Below are 19,047 nucleotides of genomic sequence, written 5' to 3'. Positions count from 1 at the left end.
TGTGATGATGTTCAGTGCTGTTCTATTTATTGGAGCTCTTCCATTCCCAATTTATTAGAATCTCTATTTGAGCGTAAGAGTATGGTCCATGTCCATCTTTGCCGGGGAATGCCTACTTTTCTTGCTGACTGGTTTATTGTTGAGGTTCAGATTCTATGGGGTCTATACTTGCATTGCCGCCTACAAGTTACGCCCTTTGGCTCATACTTAAAAAGTGAGTGCATCTGATTTTACTTTCTTTCTTCACGTTTCTCAGTCGTACAGAAGGGGTGAAACTAAAGCATAAAAGTCCCAGAGGTTATTTTATTTTATATGCGGATGTTGGATCTTTCGGGCTGAGTTCATGGTTTCCATTTTTGAAGTTTTTATTTATTTTTGCTTGTTTCTTCATACTAGGAACATCAAATGCGTCAAGTCAAGATATTGTTAACTTGCTTCGGCTACATCTGGATTGCTTGTGTTATAAGCACTTATGGGGAAAATAACTTATTAAACATTCCCACCCCAATAAGTACTTAAAAACATAATAAGTGATTTGGAAATAGACTTGTTCATGGGCCGGGTGGCCCGATGGGCCAGCTCGGCCTCCGGACAGGCTTGAACATGTTTATAGGCCCACGGGCTTAAACTTGGGCCAAAAAGCCCGGTCTACAATAAATTCGAGCTGGGCTCGGGTTTTGTAAAAATAGCCCGGCTCGACCCAACCTAAAATTAGACTTAAAATGAGTTATGTGATTATGTCTGTTTGAATAAATTTTTTTATTTAGCAATGTAAAACTGTGTTTTAAAACGTAAAAGAAAGGGAAAAAACCTATCTTGTAGGCCCATTGTTCATTTAAATAGGAAAAAAAAACATCTGAATTTTTAATTCTAATTTGAATAGGGAAAATTGTAATTTTTTTATTAGGTTAGGCTTCAGGCTCGGGCTCAGGCTTTGGGCTTTTTATCAAGGCTGGGCTCAAGCTCGGGCCTAGCATATTTCCATTAATGATAAGTAAAAGCCCGACTCGAGCCGACCCATGAAAAGGTCTATTTGAAAAATGAGTTATTAAAATAAGTACACAAATTACTTATTTTAATAAGTAATTAATCATCAAACAAGGCCTAAGTTTATGATCGATGTTGTAAGTCCAAATTAAAAAAAAAAAAAAATGGTTTGCATACTTTTAACATTACTCCTCTATTCCCCTAAAATAGGTGGCAAAATTGTGAATCCGTTTTGGACACGGTACCACGGCGGATGTGGGGTACACTTTTGAAAATTGCTTATTCAGTGGGTCCCGCCTCGCCGTTGGATCCTAATTTTTTACACTAACGCCTTTTCAAGTTCAAGATCCAACGGTTAGAATTAGAAACTGTTTCAGACCGGGCGGCGTAGTTAAAGGTGTTTGTTCCTTTGTGGTGGGCCTGGTGAAAAAAAAGGCCCCGTAGGGTTTACGTCCTCGGGATCCAAAGCTAATAAAACTCATGCATCTCGTGGCCCTAGAACTAACGGATTCGCTTTTAGTGGATCGCACTGCGGGCCCAGCCCACTAATTCTCTTATTCCCTCCATTATCTTTAAATTTCGATGATTTAACGGTCAAATCTTGTGACAGGAGACATGGTGACAATCTCTGTCATAAATTCCCGCATCTCGAGGGCACTTCCCGCTCTCTCTCAGAGCTCTGTGCCAATTTCTTCGTCGCTTTCCCAGAAAATATATTATAGAGTTCGATTAAGTTAGGGCATCGGAAGAGCAGCCCGATCCCCGAGGCCAGAGATTCTGGACCACTTTCTTCGTTGTCAATGGCGGATTTAATTGTAATTCGCACCAGCAGTGGTACCTGCAATGCCAGTGCTGTCCAGAAAAACTGTCAGGTCAAAGCCCTAGAACTACAACATCTGGAAATCCTAAAAGGACTTTGCCCAGCTTTCCTGGTTGTTGCTCTGTCCCCAATGGAACTGTGTGTGATGGTTCTGCTGCTGCTGCTGCTACAGTTCTCCTTATTCGCTCGATTCCCTGTAGTTCGAGCTTCCGACAGCCTGCTCTCTCCTAAGGGCGTTAACTATGAAGGTAGTTGGCTTCCGAAAAGTTTACTTTGTCTTCACTGGTGTTCCTTTGTTTCTGGGGATATTAGTCTGAACTGTTTTTTCCCCCTTGGATTGCTAGTTGCTGCTTTGATGTCTGTGAAGAGTAAGTTGAGAGATACTCTTCATGTTCTTGATGGATGGGATATTAATTCGGTTGATCCTTGCACGTGGAACATGGTTGGCTGTTCTCCTGAGGGTTTTGTGATTTCTCTGTAAGTTTCTATGTTCTCAAAAAATGTAAAAAAGTGGCACTTGTCTTGTTTTCTGGTGGGTTTATGTGGTTTTTAGGTGTTGTGTTGTCGTCCAACTTTTTTTTTTCTTATTCTTTTGAAGGTTGGAATTCTATTATTTAGATAGTTCTTCTACTTCTGGTTTTGATGGCAGAGAAATGGCTAGTAAGGGGTTGTCAGGTTTGCTTTCTCCATGCATTGGGAATTTGAGTCACCTTCAAACAATGTGAGTCACTAAACAACTGATGATTCCTTACCGGAAAAAAAAAACAACTGAAGATTCATGGTCCATTTCAGAGCTTGCATTTATATTACAAATACGCTTCTGCATTTTTGGCTAGTCATTGTCCTTGAAGGTTGATCTGTTGTTTATCTAGCTCTAATTTGTCCTAGTTCCTTGAAATGATTCCCTATGAATAAATTCTTTTAATTCATGGAATAAGTAATTTAAAGCTGTTTGACGCCTTTGGTAACCATTAATGCACAGGGTAATATTCAGCCTCATTTAGAAGGCTAGCTAATCTACTCTTTCAAGGAGTTATTTGTAACAATTATATAATAGACTAAAAACGAAGAAAACTAACAAACCCGTTTCGTAGGTATATCGTTTGGCCATTTTTCAAGTTCAAATTCTGGGCCTCTACCTCTTTTAGGAAGGTGACAATCAAATACGGTGAAGAAAATATATGAACACCCACTCTAAAGTTTGCCAGAAAACTATGCTTTTTTAATAGGTAACAGGGTATTCTGCCAAAGGGTAGAATGCCATAAATAAGAAGCAGATTCCAAGAGAGGAGAATATAAGGGTAAAAGATCCTAAAAATTCTTGAAGTGCTGATGATGATAGAGATGTTAAAGTGAAGAATACCCTGTCTGTAGTTTTAGAATGTGAAAATTCACACAAAGTGAAGATTTATCATTATTCTATGGTTCTGTGGCTCTTCAATATCTACCTTATCTCTCCCTCTTCCAGTCAATGGTATTCATTTTCTTAGGCATTAAATGCTTTAGTGAACTTTGGTGCAACTTTTCCAGCATTGTTCCCACTACAGAGCTATTCATCTAAAGAGTTGTAGAACCTAAAAAATTTGGCGTTTACAAAAGCTTGCTGGTTAGTCAGGCACCTATAGATTAGCTTGATCTATCAACTTTCCAATATTTTACAAGGATATGTTGGTTTTGTTAAATTCATTTCCATGTTATTTGTTTCCTCTTATCATAAAATCCTGGAATGACAAGCATGAGAATGTGGGTTCAAGATTGTAAGTGCCCACTTTTTGCAAAAACATGCCAGAGGTTAGGTCCATATCCAGTCCAGAGTTCACCCCATATAGCTGGGATAACATTCAGTGATGACCTTTTCTTCTGTCAAAAATGTCTTGCCATTGTGTTTGCCAGTCATATCTATATCCTAACGATTTTGTATGCTCCACTATGAACATGGTTTTCCATTGCCAAAATCATATCCAAGGAATATAAGCAAAATAATTATATCATTTTCAGGTTATTACAGAATAATCTAATATCTGGTCATCTTCCAGTAGAGATGGGGAAGCTCTCAGAGCTTCGTACTCTTGACCTTTCAGGTAACCAGTTTACTGGTGAGATTCCAAGTTCTTTGGGCTTTCTGACTTATCTAAGTTACTTGTGAGTATGCCCATTCCATTGTGGTTATGGCCAATTAATTTTCATGGTTGACTGTTAGCATGTCAGTTTACCTTGTGCTTTTTATGCTTTAACAACTTATGCTTGCAAATTCTCAGGCGGCTTAGCAAGAATAAGCTTTCTGGACGGATTCCTAGTGCAGTTGCTAATCTCACAGGTCTTTCTTTCTTGTATGTATTCCACCACATCTCAACTTTTCCTTTTATTATCAAGAATATGTAAGTTATAGTATTTACAGTCATATGATGAAACAGGGATCTGTCATTCAATAATCTTAGCGGTCCCACTCCAAGAATACTTGCAAAAGCCTACAGGTAAGATCCTTAAGTGGAAAGAATCCTCGCTAAACATTTATTCTAGCATGATGATTGCCATCACATATCTGTTACTTAATTGCACATCTATATGAAGTTAGAACCTAAATCTCCAGTGGGTGGCATGTCAGTTTTAGTGTTGTCAAACAAATAGGTCTGTGCGAAACTAAATAATTAGTCTAGTATCGCACATAGGTAGAATGTAGCAAATGTCTCACTTGTCCATGCAAGCACCTAACTGAAAGTAAATGTTTATATCATAGAATTGCTCATGTTACATACTGATATATTATTGGTTAAGTCTATCTTGTCTTTATATTATTATACGACACTTTTTTGTATTGCTTTGAGCTCTTATTTTCTTCTCTGTTTGGTTTTTTATTGCTATCTTCTTTGTTCTGTTTCTATGTCCTTTTTGTTCATTCTATATATTGCTAAATGCTGCTAAGTCTGGCACCTGATTCTTAATTTATATTCTTCTTCTACTGTTGCAGCATATAGATGTTTATCAATTTGTATAATCTTATTTTTAGTGGCTTGAATTCATTTATTTATTGCTTTTCCTTGTTAGATTATTCCATTTCTTTGTTTTCTAATTTAATTTTGTTGATTGGGTAACATTTTGTACAAATTGTGACTTTTCTTCGGTACATACACAATATTACATATAGACATCTCCATTGCTTCAGTGAAAGGAGCACTTGACACTTGACAGTGCTACTGTATAGGAGGTCAGTATGTTTACAACCTTGGCTATAGGGGCCATCAATATCCTATGATTTTGATATCAAAATTGTTCAAGTAGGCTGGCGGCTCCAGTCCTTATATTTTTATGTAGCGACTTTACAAAAGAAGGTAAAAAGACACTTGTGCCCTTGTGTCACATAAGGTGAAAAATAGATGGCTATCATTCTTGTCATAAAGGTCATTGTGCCACAAGTGATGAAGTTCCTTCTTCACAAAGAGTGTGATCTGATTGGCACTACGTAAACCCCATCTACTATACAACTAGATGAAACCTACTACACCATGCCCTTGGCAACTGTTTTAATCCATACAATGACTTATTTAACTTGCATACCTTCAACTCACTACCTTGAGCATGAACTATAGGAGGTTGGACCATGTACACTTCTTCCTCTAAATCACCATTCAAGAAGGCATTTTTAATGTCTAACTGATGTAGCTCCTAATCTAGTTCACTACTAATGATAGGACCTTGATAGAATTAATCTTGGCTAATCTAGTTCCATACACCTAAGTAAATCCTTTTCCCACCAAGCAGGCCTTATTACCTCTCCACTATACCATCTACTTTATGATTTGCTGAAAAAACCCATTTACACCCCATTGGTTCTTTTCCTTCTAGAAGAACTATAAATTCCCATGTGCCATTCTTATGTAAGGCATTAATTTCTTCCTTCATTGCATTTGTCCATTCAAGAACAAAAAGAGCCTCTGCTACATTTCTAGGAATAGGAAAACTACCAATGGGAGAAAGAAAAGCTTGAAAAGAAGGTGAGACACTTTCATAAGAAACATATTGTCAAATGGGATGGTTAGTGGTATAGGATCTAATACTCTTCCTTTTAGCAATAGGAAGGTCTAGGTCACTAACTATAGAGGAATCAATATCAAGGCGATTAGAAAACAATAATAGGAATAATGGTACCTGGTTGAGGAGGATCTGTCTTCGAGTATTTTGATAGTATTGGTTGCATTGCTTCAGGCTACTCCATAGCTCTCAAACTCTATTGGACCTTGCAGTGACGAAGGAAGATATGAAAAGGAGGAGGATCAAGAAAAGGAGGAAGAGAAAGTTGAACCTGTATTGGTTTCTCCTCAACCCTGAGGAGAGTAGGACACATCAATGAAAACATAATACTTACAAGAGGTGGGATAAAGCATTTGTAACCCTTTTGAGTGGAAGGATAACCCAGGAAAATACAAGGAGCAGCTTTGGAGTCAAGCTTACCACGAGTGGGTGATAGACAAGGTTCAAAGTATTGGAAATACAATGTGTATCGGAGAGGCAATTTTAAGACATATTGAGATACGCTTTGGATAAGGATGGATATGGACGAAAAATTAAGATACGCATGGATACATCGAGAAACTCATATAAATCCTAAAAACTATATTGATAACAAAAAATATGAGTTTTATATGACTATAAATAAGTTATTTAAACATAAAAAATTATATTTCAATGAATTATACAAAGTGTGAAATATCATGACATAATTGGAAACCGTTGAAAAATGATGAAAGAATTAAAATGTGTGTGTATATACAAACATACCTTAGTTTTTAAAGAATCAATATAATTTGTGTTAACATTTATCATTGTTTAGAAAACAAGACTAGACCAGCCAGTTGGACCAATTGAACTATGACTTGGGCCCCTGGTTAGTTCAGCTATCCCCCAAAATCGGATTGGGTATAAAACCGCTCAAAACCATTGAGTTGGCTAGTCAAATTGGAAAACTGGTGAACCAGTCCCGGTTTTAGAAAATCCGCTGGTTTTTTTGAATTTTTTTAGCACATAAATGCAAACTTCTAAATGCCATAACTTATTTCTCGGATGTCTGGTTGGGGTGGTCTTTTTATTTTTTTTAATTTTGGGTAACTTTTCAAGATAGCTGTCTTATAAAAAAATTGAAATTAAGATAAAAAATATGTTATAGAAATGTTATAGAAGAATATAATTGTATATTTTGAATATATTATAATCTAATATATAATTTATAATATTATATATGTATATCACATTTTGACCCCGGTTCAACCTCTCCTTTTTCCAGGTTGATGCATGGTCCGATTCTCTTAAAATTAATATTTATTAATATATATATGTATGTATGTATACATATATTAATAATGAATTTTAGTTGTTATTGACATCCATCCACTAAAAAGAGAGTTTTATTAAGAATTAAAATACATAAAATATGCCATACACTTGGGGTATGGCATGGTGGTGAACTTGTAGTCATTACAAGCTGATGACTAAGGCTCAAATGCCTTTCTCCCCTATTTGTGCTTTTTTAATAGGCAAATTTAGTGGCATGTCAAATTCAAATTCGAATTTGAACATTGCCTTAAATGCAGTATTTCATTTGCCTTTAATGGCATGTCATAAAAGTATTAATTAAGAGCCATATAAATTAAATTTTTGTATTTGTAAAGTTACTAAAATTGAGCGAGAAAGAGGGAAATTAAATTTGATATTTAAAACCTGCCAAAATTAAATAAGAGAAAGAGAGAATAATATTAAATTCAAATTGTATTGGCTGATACAAGCCCGTAACGATCCGATACGGGCCCATATCGGACCGATACTAACAAAAATAAACAAAGCATGTAAATTCTATATGTTCCATGTATCGACCGATATGGACCGCTATGTTGCAAATTTTCAAACCTTGGTGACAGATGATGGACAAAACACCAATACCCAAACACACTCATAAGAATAGGAAATAATGGGGCTTTAGGGAACAAGAGCTGATGTGGAGTCTTGTAATCCAGCAACCGAGAGGGCATACATTTGATAACATAGGCATTGAATAATACATCATCCATCCAAAAGCATTTGGGAACATTCATATGTAGTAACATGCCTTGAGCAACTTCAAGGAGATGGCGTTTTTTTCTTTTGGCAACACCATTTTGTTGAGGAGTCTTTGCACATGAGCTTTGATGAAGGGATGCACATGAAGCAAAAAATTTGGCAAGGTCACCATGAAAGTACTCTTTTGCATTGTTAGACCAGAAGATTTGTATCTTAATCTGGAGCTAGGTAAGTACCATACGTTGGAAATCTTAAATAAGTTTAGGTACTGAAGGGAAGGGAGATCCATCATATGGATGGTCGAACCATGCAGGAAGGCTGGGCGAAATTTCAAAAATTTCTTTCTCCCTTCCGGGAATCCTATTCCTAGTTTTAGAGAAACTGCATTTTTCAAGGATCATTCTTGAAACAAACTGGACCATATCTGAACAAAAGATTAGGGAGAGAGGTACTTGATACGGAATCTATGCAAATGCTCCTCCCAATGTAGGTGTTCATGCCCAAAGAGAGTGCCAAATCCATCCTCCACTGAAAGTGACACAGCTTAGGGTGAGGCAGGATCAACAGGGAGGTTCTTTAGCAAGAACCCCAATTCTTCAGCAAGAATCACGCCAAGGATGTGAGCATAGCTTCAAGATTATTTCTTCTAGCAAGAAATAATTTCAAGATCAAATCTTGATTAGTCGAAGATGAGATCGAATAAGGTAGGTGGCGGCAAGAACAGAGGGAGAAAAGCAGAAAGAGAATTGCTCTGAACTGAAGAGAATTTGCCCTCCTATTTATAATCTTCTTTTGGATCATCTTCCTAATCAAATCAGGAAAGAATTCCTCATTCAAATCTGTATTTGAATCTGGACTCTTAAATGGATAAGACTTATCTTATCCATCAGCTAATCCTATTCTGATTATAAACCCAATTCGCCACCTTCTTATTTAATCTAATTAAATACCCAATTTGATGTGGGCTTTTAAGGCCCATTAAGCTTTCAGGCTCACTTCCTTTAACTGTTGGCTAACTTGGTTCTCTTTGTATGGCGTGGGACCCTAGCATTGATCTCCACGAAAGCCATATGGGTTCAACCCAACCTCTGTTACAAGGCCTGGCCGAATAAACCCTTGAACCCATCAATATAGGCTCTTAGTGGGCCTAACATCTACACTAGATGGTCCTGAGTCCAGCCACCTTATGAAGGCTCAGGGACTATGGACTTATGTGAGATTAGCCCATCAGGTTTATTATCCCTAAATGGTCTTACACTTAACCTCTCAACCCTTAATGATCAAACACTGCCTGACAAGAGAGAACATCTCCCTCGGCTGCAAGTTATAGTGCTGCACTCTCTACTCACATGGATCCCGAGAATTAAAACTTTTTGCACACAATTTGAAACCACAATATATATATGTATATTTCTATATAAATATATTTTGCAATGCAAATTTCAAACACATTTGAAATGAAGGGATGGGAGATCCATCATATGGATGGCCGAACCCTGCAGGAAGGTTGGGCGAAATTTCAAAAATTTCTTTCACTCCCATTCGGGAATCGTATTCCCTAATTTAGAAAACTGCATTTTCAAGGTTCGTTCTTGAATCAAAACCGGACCAGATTTGAAACCAAAAGGGAAGTGAGGGATATACCTGATACGAAGTAATAGTAGCTCCCAACGTAGGTGTTAACGCCCAAAGAGAAGACCAAAACCCGCCTCCACTGAAGATGACACAGTGATAGTGAAGCAAGATCAACAGAATGGTTCTTCAGCAAGAACCTGAATTCTTCAGCAAGAATCGAACAAGGGCTGGTGAGCACAACTTAGAATTGTTTCTTCCAGCAAGAAACAATATCAAGAACCTTTCTTGATCAGTTCCACAAGTGGAAATCGAACTCGGTAGGGGCGACAAGAACTAAGGGGAATTCTGCAGGTTGCTGAGTGTATTTAAACTGAGGAATTTGCCCCCTATTTATATCCTTCTTTGGATCAGCCTCCTAATCCAATTAGGAGAGAGTTTCTTGATCCAAATCTGATATTTGGATCTGGACTCTTAACTAGATAAGACTTGTCTTATCCTTCAACTAATCCTAATAAGGTTATAAATCAAAATTTGCCCCCTTTTAATTAACTAATTTAAGCCCAGTTCGAAATGGGCTTTAGGCCCATTAAGTCACATAGCTCACTTACCCTTTAATTTGCTGGCTAACTTGGCTTTCTTTGTATGGCGTGGGACCCTAACATCGATCTACACATCAGCCACATGGGTTCAATCCAGCATCTGTTACAAGGCCTGGCCGAATTCACTGTAGGACATAGTGAACCCCTGAGTCCATCACCATGGGCTCTTAATGGGCCCAACATTTACAATAAATGGTCCTTAGGTCCAGCCACCTTATGAAAACCCAAGGATTGTGGGCAGATGCAAGATTAGCCCATCAGGTATTACCCTCAATGGTCCTACACTTAATTTCTCAGCCCTTAATGATCAAACACTGCCCAACAAAAGAAGACCTCTCCCTCGGCTGCAAGGTACAGTGTTGCACTCTCTACTCACATGGATCCTGGGAATTAAAACCTTTTGCAAACAATTTTGAAACCGTAATATATAAGTATATCTTTATATAAATATATTTTGCAAAACCAAATTTCAAACACATTTGAAATCCACTGCCGGTAGTTTGGGTTTCCATAAGAGAGTGCATTCCCTGATCATTCACTTTGTCCGACAAAGGGGCTGATCCTATCACTATGATCACCCACTAAGGTGAATTCTCGAACTATCCCAACATACCCAGGTTTTGACCCCCTCTAAGGATCTCACTGATTGGCATATCAAAGATGGCCCAATTCGACACCTAGTGCAGTACCATAATCGAGTCTAGGGGTAAGGTGTAACATTCCAGTTTTGCCCATCTATCTCCAAGGTCTAGGGCAATATTGGAATTTGGTCTAGTTCAGGGTTTCAAGAAAACCCACACTACATGTACCTCAAGTCTCACCCTGGTAGCTGAGACAAGCCACCCCCCCAACCAACTTGGCGGCACATCAATGTCAGCCTTGGTAGGATAAATCTCCCTAGATCTATCCAACGGCTATGAAGATTCTAAACTAACACGAGTCTCATTAGTGTCCAGTTTAAGAGTATTACAGAGAAACACACCAAATCACATGAATCAATTATGCACTTTTATTCATTTACAATAAATGTTATCAAGTACATCAATCTGATTGGAGCTAAGGGCATACACTGTCCAACAGGTACTTCATCTTTGGAACGCATTGGGTAAACACACAGTGAGCATGATAAAATATTTGTAGCCACTATTAGAATAGGGCCCCACACATAAGAATAAACAATATGGAAGGGAAAATCTTATATTTTATTTCTTAAAGGAAAGGAACTTTTACGATGTTTACTTAGTTGACATGTATGACATTGCAATTCAATTACTGCCACTAACTTAAAGAATTTTGGAAACGAACACTTTAATGACTCAAAGGACATATGACCAAGGTGATAATGCCACAAATAAATTTGACTCTTAAAGGACTAACTCGTACACTTTGTAGTTGACACGTATGACACTGCAATTCAATTATCGACACTAACTTAAAGAATTCTAGAAACAAACACTTTAATGACTTAAAGGACATATGACCTAGGCGATAATGCCATAAATAAATTTGACTTTTAAAGGACTAACTCATACACTTTATAGTTGCAAGACCAATTTTATTCTCCATATAAAGGCCATCCACCAAGTTCCCTCCACCAATCTTCTTGGGAACTAGATCCTGAAACACACAAGAATGCGGAAGAAAGGTTACTAAACAACATAAAGAGTGAGTGATATTGCTAATAGACAACAAGTTAATAAATAAATTTGGAATATGAAGCACATTTGAAAGAAACCTGCAGATAGATAGATCGTTGACCAGCTATGGAAGAGAACAAACCATCAACTAGTCTCGCATTTTCTCTACCGGAAAGAAGTGTATAGGATTGAAACAAAGTTGACTTACCAGTCATGTGATTGGAAGCTTTGGAATCAATAATCCAAGGTGATTCTGAAGACTGGGAAGACACATGGAAAGCAAAGGCAATGTTACTTGATGTAAATGCAAAGGAGGTTGAGGGGCTAGGGCTAGAATCTATTTGCCACAATGCCCTACCATACATTTCCAAATGTTCACGGAAGGCATTGATAAACACTTCCTTGGGATCTAAACCAGGGGAACAATCTTGATACATACTCATAGTAGAGCTATTTGCTTGTTCTTGGGAGGCCATATTTGTTGTAGTATACTTATTGGGAGCAGGTTTCTTATTTTGCTTTGGTGATGGTTTTATCTAACTCTTGAGGCCAGTTTGATTTACCAATTAAATCCCAACAACTACCACGAATATGTGTAGGTCTCTGGTAATGAGTGCACCATAACTTATCTTTCTCATATCTTTTCTTCTGAAAATACCCTTCCTCGTGCTAATCATACCACCCTTTGCATCCAAGGCTATTTGCTCCCCCTCAAGAGAATTCATATCATTTCTCCTACTCTTCTCAAATTGGATCAATGCATACACCTCTTGGATAGAAGACCCTTGTTGCCCAAAATTTGGACCCTAATAAGTTCATATACTGGTTCAATCTAAGCAAGAAGGCAAACACATGTTGCTGAGATATGAGCTTCTTGTAGGCCTGGCATCCTTATCACTTTTTTTGGTAGTAAATAAAAAAGTAAATTTATTAATAGAAGAAAAGAAGTACATCTGATAGTGACGAGATATCACTAGAAAGCAAAGCAACAAAAGGGGAGTGGAACAAAAGAAAGATACACTGAGGAGAAAAAAGAGAGAAAACATATTCCAAACAAAAGAAAAAACAATTAGGCCAACTGCAGAGAATAGGTTTCTTGAACAGTATTTTATAATGGAATTTGGTATATATGCCATTTTTCCATCACTTGTGATTTTCAAAAAAAAAAAAAAGTCCCTTTTGGCGCCTTGATTACCTGATATGCCCATGTTAGCATCTGATAAATTTTGATCTGAGTAATTCATCTGAAATGTTGTACAAAGATGACATAGTTAATAAATTGTGTCATATTTGATATTTTTCTTCCTCGATTTGCAACTCTGAATGTTTTCTAGTATTTTGTTAAACTTGATTGACAGTTCAATATTTTCTATCATGCAGGTCTTTTGATATTTGTTTTGTTTACTCAGCTGTTGAAACTATACCTGTATTCTTTAGTGTTGCAGGGAATAGGTTTCTTTGCACCTCATCATTGGAAGAAGCTTGTAGGAATGTTCCAGAACCAGCTCTGGGTAAGCTATGATATAGTCTAGAAAAGAAATTATATATTAGATGTTATAGGTGTAACATTTTCGTTGTTGTTTGTTTACAGATGCTAGTTCATCACAAAAATCCAGTAGTCATCGTCAATGGGCAGTTGATGTTGCTATAGGTGTCAGCTGTACCTTTGTGGTCTCTGTGATGCTGGTTGTTTGTTGGGTTAATTGGTGCAGATGGGGTGTTCCCTTTGCTTCATATGGTACTCTTTAAACCCTTTTAAGTGATTTATTTTCATGTATTCATATACATAAAGTTGGAAATGAGGGAAAGATTTTAATTTATCTGATTTACTGACTATAGTTATTGCAGAGCAACAGGACTATGAATTTGATATGGGTCATCTGAAGAGATTTTCTTTTCGTGAACTGCAAATTGCAACCGATAATTTTAGCCCCAAGAACATCTTAGGCCAAGGTGGATATGGGGTGGTCTATAGAGGATGTCTCCGGAATGGGACAGTTGTGGCTGTGAAAAGGTTAAAGGATCCCAGTTTTACTGGAGAAGTGCAGTTTCAAACTGAAGTTGAGATGATTGGCTTGGCTCTCCACCGGAATCTCTTACGTTTATATGGGTTTTGCATGACATCTAATGAAAGGTTACTTGTTTATCCTTACATGCCAAATGGGAGTGTTGCTGACCGCTTGAGAGGTTTGTTTCCAATATGTTGGTTGTCTTCTGTGGACTTGATACCAAATGACTTGACACAATGTTCTTTTTTCTTTTAACTGGGGGTATTCAATGATGAAATGCATGTGGTCTTTCATTTCTTTTGTTAAGAGAGGTGACCATTGCTTTTGCGAATGAAGTGTCTTGAATGTTTTAGCAACTGTATGCAAAGGTGATTCATCTCTAACAGCATGTTTGGATGCAACCTGAAATGAAATGATTTATTGTATCTTTCATTTCATTTGAGAGCAAAAGTTCTAAATGGAGCCATTTTTCTGGTTGCCAGAGAGAAGATAGAAGTGAGGTCATTTTAGAATTTCAAGAAATAACTCATTCCCATCTTTTCATAACAACAGTAAATGCCTCCATTTTCTATGTTAACATGTTAAAATGCCATGAAAAACTAAAATGAAATGGTTTTATTTCACATTGCATCCAAAGGTGCAGTGAAGCTAGCAAACGACTTTTTATTCTTTACATTGAATTATCAAATTATGAAACACGCCCAAGTCTAAACAAAAAGTAATTTCATTTTCATGAGTTGAGTACATTTATCATTTCACATTTCTGTTAGATGTTGAGAAGTATCTCAACTGAGTTCAAGAGCATACAAAATTTGAATGCTTTCATTTGTTAAAAATCCATCCTTCACGAATAGAAATAAGACTATTTAGCTTTGATATGCAGTTTTAGATGTCATTTTCTATTTTCTGCTTCATTTGTTTCTTAGTTAAGCTCAGCTATCATGCACAGATCCTCCCCGTGAACAGCCATCTTTGGACTGGAACAAACGCATGCGAATTGCTCTTGGAGCTGCTCGTGGACTATTATACTTACATGAACAGTGTAACCCAAAAATCATTCACAGGGATGTCAAAGCTGCAAATATTTTACTTGATGAAAGTTTTGAAGCTGTGGTTGGGGATTTTGGCCTTGCAAAGCTTTTAGATCAGAGAGATTCACATGTCACAACTGCAGTGCGGGGTACTGTAGGACATATTGCACCAGAATATCTTTCTACAGGGCAATCTTCTGAGAAAACCGATGTATTTGGATTTGGTATATTACTCTTGGAACTCATAACGGGACAGAAGGCATTAGATGCAGGAAATGGCCAGATTCAGAAGGGAATGATTCTTGACTGGGTAACTACTTCTGAGTATTTGAATAAACTTTTATTGTCTGTGGTATTGTTATTTTCAATCTCCTATGCAAAGAGATTGAACACAAAAATCATGGTGATTCTATAAAGTCATGTTTACCTCAGAGAATTTTGTTACCGGATTTGTGCTTGTTTTGGTTATTTTCTGCCAACTGTTTTTCAGAGGAGCAGTTTCAATTTAGATAACCATCTTTGTCCAAATTTGAGTAAATGTTCTTACCCCCAACTCCCCCCCCCCAAAAAAAAAAAAAAAAAAAAATCAACAAAAAGAAAAAGTAAAAGAGATCAGAAAATTGAGTAGGTGGTTGCTGGTTCAAATTGTCCAATCCAGAATCTGTACCTAAATGTTTTGTTAACAAAATTTGGTGTATATTGAGACTTCCCCTAGTCATGAGCCTTTCTGTTGAATATTGGACAAATTCTATCATGCATTCAAATGAAGGAGATTGTTCTTTTTAGTGTAAAATTTAATTGTACAATTCTAAATTCTTTACTACCAATCTAAATCCTGGTTTGAAAAGCATTTTCTTTCCAAATTCTTTAGAACTTCTGAATGCTATGACTTTTGGGGCTTCCCTCCATAAATTCTCTGCTCAAGTGTGTGTGGTCCATGTAAGATTGATCTATATTCAAATTATAGTTTGTCAAACAAATACTTCCTTACATCTGTAGAAGAGAACTTGTTTCCTAGTGCAAGAATGTGCATTTCCTGGTTACTGTTTTATGCATTCTCTTATAGATGAAGTCCGGTTATGGAAGCAATATGAGGTGTTTCTCACTTTGCTTCTTTTGCATATTAAGCAGTAGTGAACTTATTTGGGGCTAAAGTAAGGTATAATTGCTCCATTATTAGTTATTTGCTGATAGGACTTGCATTTCTACAGTTGTTATGTGATTATGTCAGTTATGATGGTCTGGCTGAAATTTGTAGGTTAGGACGTTGCACGAGGAGAAGAGACTGGAGGTACTGGTAGATAAGGATCTTAATGGATGTTTTGATGCAGTAGAGCTGGAAAAAGCAGTAGAAGTGGCCCTGCAGTGTACACAATCCCATCCCAACCTCCGACCAAAGATGTCAGAAGCCCTAAAGACACTGGAAGGTGTGATCAGACCACTAATACATACAGAAGAAGCTCAAGTTGACATACCTAGTGGAGGAAGGGCTTACAGTTTCTCCAGAAACTACAGTGATGCCCTTGAAGAATCTTCATTCATCATTGAAGCAATTGAGCTGTCTGGCCCCAGGTGACGCGCAGGAATTGCTTTCTGCAGGCTCAAATTTAGAGTTTGCATTTGATAATGGAGGGTAGTTAAATCTTTGGATCAACATAAATCCCTAAAGCTATGTTTGCTTTGATAGAAAACAAGAGAGAAACGGAAAGTTGAGGGAAAGCTCTTATTTTCTATCAAACCAAACACAACCTAAAGGATACGAGAGAATTGGGGGTAGTACAATATTTTCACATGGAAAAGTGGTAAAAGATTTTGGCTTCCACAAATGTGTAACTGAACTGATGCAAGAAAAAAGAGAAGGAAAAATGCCAGTTTATTCATTTTAGGGCATTTCTTTTCATTTTTGTTACATATACAGAAAACCCTCAGGTTTTGCATCAGCCGATTGTTCAAACTGTTTTAACGTATACCATCTTTCTGGTTCTGTTCCCTAGCTTAAACATTAGAGGTAAAGATGCATTAATGCATTCATTAACTACGTCCAAAGGATGAACCACTGCTCCTGCATTCTCAATGCAGCATTTGACCATATTATATACCAGGGGGGATATTTGACCGTATTAATGTTAATCTTGTTCAGAATATTTGATCTACATTACTTGAATTACATGATTCAAGCGACAAGAAATGCAAGAAAATTGATTTTAAAAAACCTGTCATCCATCCCTTAAATCTAAAGCAATGTGATCTTTTTGTGTTACTGCTCCTTGGTCTCGACACTGAACCATTGTATTCTACAACCTGAAGTTTTTTTTTCTTTGAAGCCTAACAAGGCAATTTATTGATTTAACGTGCTCAAATACAATCCTTGTCAATAAAATGTTGTAAAGAGGGCATAGAGACCAAGTCTACGTTTGGTTAGCTAGTAAACCATACTTGGCTAAACAATGAGCAGCAGATTTAGCAGACCTTGGGAGGTTTTTGATTGTTTTGAGTTGAAACAATACTTGGCTAAAGTGGTATGTAGACGCCAGGGAGGAGACTGGAGAGGAATCAGTCGGGTAGAGTTGTATTCTTCAATCTGGAGGTTTTGAGTTCAAGCAACTAAAATGAGTTTTATTTCTGTCAGATGGTCATAGCAGTTGAGACAATAAACAGTGTACTGATATAAGCCATTGCTGTTGCTATTTTCTTTATGACCAAAAAAAATATACATGACTCAGAGCTTTTTTGTGTAATTATTGGGCTCATTACATTTGGTAATGCAGCTAATCTCATGTGGTTTGAAACTTTGAATCATGGAATATGCTACCTGAGAGAAGGGCTATATGAATTAGAGTGAAAAATGTTATAGAAATGACCACATGCAAGGTTCAAAATGTTGGTTTCACAAAGTGTACCTCTAAGGCAATAGTGGAAAGATCTAGATAATACATGACTGCAGAGGGAAATTCATATAAATCTCATGAATATAACAACACTAATTTAAGGACCGAGTAATTACATACATGATTCTAACTACAAAGCATCAATTCTCTCCCTTTTTTTGGCAATACTCCCACTTTTTTAATTTCGACAAATGCCCATCATACCACAATTAATGCATGCCTACGACTGTTCTGTCCGTTCAAGCGTAACAGATCACTATTCAAACTTGATTTATGAAAAAAAAAAGCTCAATTCAACACAGGCTAAACTTGATTTATGAAAGGGGGGAATTGTATGGTGAATACGTTAATGAGATTGGATTTGAAAAAACAAAGCGTGGAGAACATAGAATAATATTATATCCCCGCCGACGCCAAAGCACCGCCGGAAACTACCACCGAGAATTTCATTTTGTATTTAGTCCCTTCTTTTATTTATTCTTCAAAGCCGTGGTGTGACGATGGTCTTGCTCTGTAGCCCGAGCGCTCTACAAAGTTCCGGGAACGACGATTTCCGTATCTCGGCATAAATCCCTCCATCCCACTTCCTAGCGGCCAAGGCCAACTTCTCACCCATGCGCAGGGCCGCCTCCAGAGTCTCCGCCGCGCTATCGTGTGCCGAGTCTATGATCCCCATTTTGACCGCCTCCTCCGCCTTTACCTTCGCGGCCTGCAGAACCACGTCGCGCCGAGCCATCGGCGATTGGATCTTTTCTCTCAACAACGCCATGAAGTAATCGGGAAGGGTAAGCCCGATGTCCAGCTCGCTCATGTAGAGGAACCCCCTGTCCTTCCTCATCAAGACGTAGTCATGGCTAAGCGCGAACAGGAACCCGGCAGCAGCGGCGTGGCCCGATACGGCAGCTATGGTGGGCATAGGGAGGGAGAGCAGGTCAACTATGATTGCCTTTAAGCCGCCGCTCATGTGGTGAAGCCGGTGGAGGAAGCCGGTGGACCCGGCGGATTCGGCCCAAGCGAGATCGAAGCCATTGGAGAAGAACTTGCCCTGGCCAGTGGTAACCAGGACCGAACCGCGCGTGGCCTCGGCATGAACTTGGCTTAGAGCTGATCGAATCTCGCCGATGAGCTTGGGGTTCAACCGGTGCTCATCGTCGCGGATTAGAGTTAGAAAGAAAATGTTACCGCGCTTTTCTAACGTGCACATCGCCGTCGTCTTCTCTCCCCAAATCCCTATTCCCTATGCTGTTTCTCACTCTTTCCGTCAAACTATTTATTGGTGGAAGGTGAAAAAGCTATGTGTTTTAAACGGGATCTGCTTCTCATAATATCAATAAAAATAATAATTTTTATATAATAACTATTTATAAGTACGGGAGATATCAGATGTTTTTGAAATAAAAATAATAATTTTTATATAATATCAATAAAAATAATAATTCTTCTTTCCTTTAAT

At 37.8% G+C, this 19,047-nt stretch overlaps 1 protein-coding gene and 1 pseudogene across 8 annotated transcripts; one reads left to right on the top strand and one right to left on the bottom strand.

Moving 5' to 3' along the window:
- Positions 1-74: 74 nt before the first annotated feature.
- Positions 75-16,591, top strand: LOC104609754 (protein CLAVATA3 INSENSITIVE RECEPTOR KINASE 4-like). 7 transcript variants are annotated; one of them, XM_010276132.2, is made up of 12 exons: positions 75-214; positions 1,598-2,055; positions 2,152-2,284; positions 2,457-2,528; positions 3,806-3,949; positions 4,066-4,137; positions 4,222-4,281; positions 13,104-13,177; positions 13,258-13,404; positions 13,515-13,853; positions 14,625-15,016; positions 15,965-16,591. In XM_010276132.2, exons 2-12 carry the CDS (start codon positions 1,788-1,790, stop codon positions 16,280-16,282), a joined length of 2,019 nt encoding a protein of 672 aa, XP_010274434.1. In that variant the 5' UTR covers positions 75-214; positions 1,598-1,787; the 3' UTR covers positions 16,283-16,591. The 7 variants fall into 7 exon arrangements, with proteins under 7 accessions (XP_010274434.1, XP_010274433.1, XP_010274435.1 ...); XM_010276131.2 differs by having other exon boundaries at positions 13,506-13,853; XM_010276133.2 differs by having other exon boundaries at positions 2,406-2,528; positions 3,806-3,888; positions 13,112-13,177; positions 13,506-13,853.
- Positions 16,592-17,832: 1,241 nt separating this feature from the next.
- Positions 17,833-18,926, bottom strand: LOC104609752 (enoyl-CoA delta isomerase 2, peroxisomal pseudogene; annotated as a pseudogene). Its single transcript, XR_016080093.1, has one exon. The product of XR_016080093.1 is annotated as an enoyl-CoA delta isomerase 2, peroxisomal pseudogene (transcript).
- Positions 18,927-19,047: the final 121 nt, after the last annotated feature.

Source organism: Nelumbo nucifera, chromosome 1, assembly GCF_055504915.1.
Source record: "Nelumbo nucifera cultivar China Antique chromosome 1, China Antique-T2T, whole genome shotgun sequence".
NCBI lineage: Eukaryota > Viridiplantae > Streptophyta > Magnoliopsida > Proteales > Nelumbonaceae > Nelumbo > Nelumbo nucifera.
This window is presented reverse-complemented; position numbering and strand designations above follow the sequence as displayed.